Source organism: Nanorana parkeri, unplaced genomic scaffold (genome assembly GCF_000935625.1).
Source record: "Nanorana parkeri isolate BGI_ZX_2015 unplaced genomic scaffold, ASM93562v1 scaffold5915, whole genome shotgun sequence".
Classification (NCBI taxonomy): Eukaryota; Metazoa; Chordata; class Amphibia; order Anura; family Dicroglossidae; genus Nanorana; species Nanorana parkeri.
In genome coordinates this window covers 1-873 of record NW_017312160.1, presented here as the reverse complement: position 1 = coordinate 873, position 873 = coordinate 1, and the positions used below count along the sequence as shown (strand labels likewise).

Below are 873 nucleotides of genomic sequence, written 5' to 3'. Positions count from 1 at the left end.
CCAGTTGAAATCATGGGACCCCATACAGGTTGGACTGTGCGTATTAATGGAGGGGGAGCCGGACAAGTTACAAGCAGGCTGCATACAAGTGATTTCAGCGGCTGTACAAAACGGCTCCTCTGCCTTACATTGAGCCCTGCTTGTCCGGCACCCTTTAGACCGGGTGTCCCTCCCAAGTGGTGGAACGCCAGGGCCCGGTAGCAAATGTGACCGCTGCGACCCTGCTAGTTCCGCCAGTGACCGGGGGGGATAAAAGTCAGTTTTTTAAACTGAATGTCTAGCTAAAACTTTTTTTTATGTTTGGCTATTGCTGGGAAGGATTAAGAAGCAGCATCACCCCACAAGTTACAAATTGTCATCTAACCCCCCTGCTGGGCCAAGTGCTGGTGGCACTAGATCCAATTCTAACCCAAGCTCTGGTTGCTGAGCTACAACGGTCACCAATGTGCCCCCTCCCACTGATGCGCGACCACATTGCTCCGCAAGAGGATAAGGGGACGTGACAGAGAGCGCAAACAGAGCAGGAGGTGTCCCCTTCCTTTGCTGGGGGTCACCTCCACATCTGACAGGGAGGATCTCTGGGGGGAGCCACTAATAGTCGCACTGCCGGAGCCTCCCCCCACAAGTCATACAGGAGTGTCATGAGGAGTGGCTAGCTGGGGAGAACAGAGGAGGTACACAGCGCCCTCTATGGGGAACACTCTAGCAGTTCAAGAAAAAACCAGCATGTGAGACCTTCCAGCCTGTTGTCACCTTCACATACACAGGTAAGTAAGCCGGGATCTTTACCCTCGTCTGCTGAGACTGGGCGGCTCTCCGCCACATTGGAGGCGGGGCATCGGTCACGGTGTCGGTGCAGCTCTGACTGCGCTC

The 873-nt window shown here is 54.9% G+C and overlaps 1 protein-coding gene across 1 annotated transcript in view; it reads right to left on the bottom strand.

Annotated features, from left to right (window-relative positions):
* Positions 1–870, bottom strand: part of RNF169 (ring finger protein 169) — a gene marked incomplete at its 5' end in the record, with an annotated part of 2,974 nt that extends 2,104 nt beyond the window's left edge. Inside the window, one exon of the mRNA XM_018575936.1 lies at positions 790–870. Within this exon, the coding sequence (XP_018431438.1) occupies positions 790–870 (81 nt within the window). The remainder of the gene's footprint in view (positions 1–789) is intronic.
* Positions 871–873: the final 3 nt, after the last annotated feature.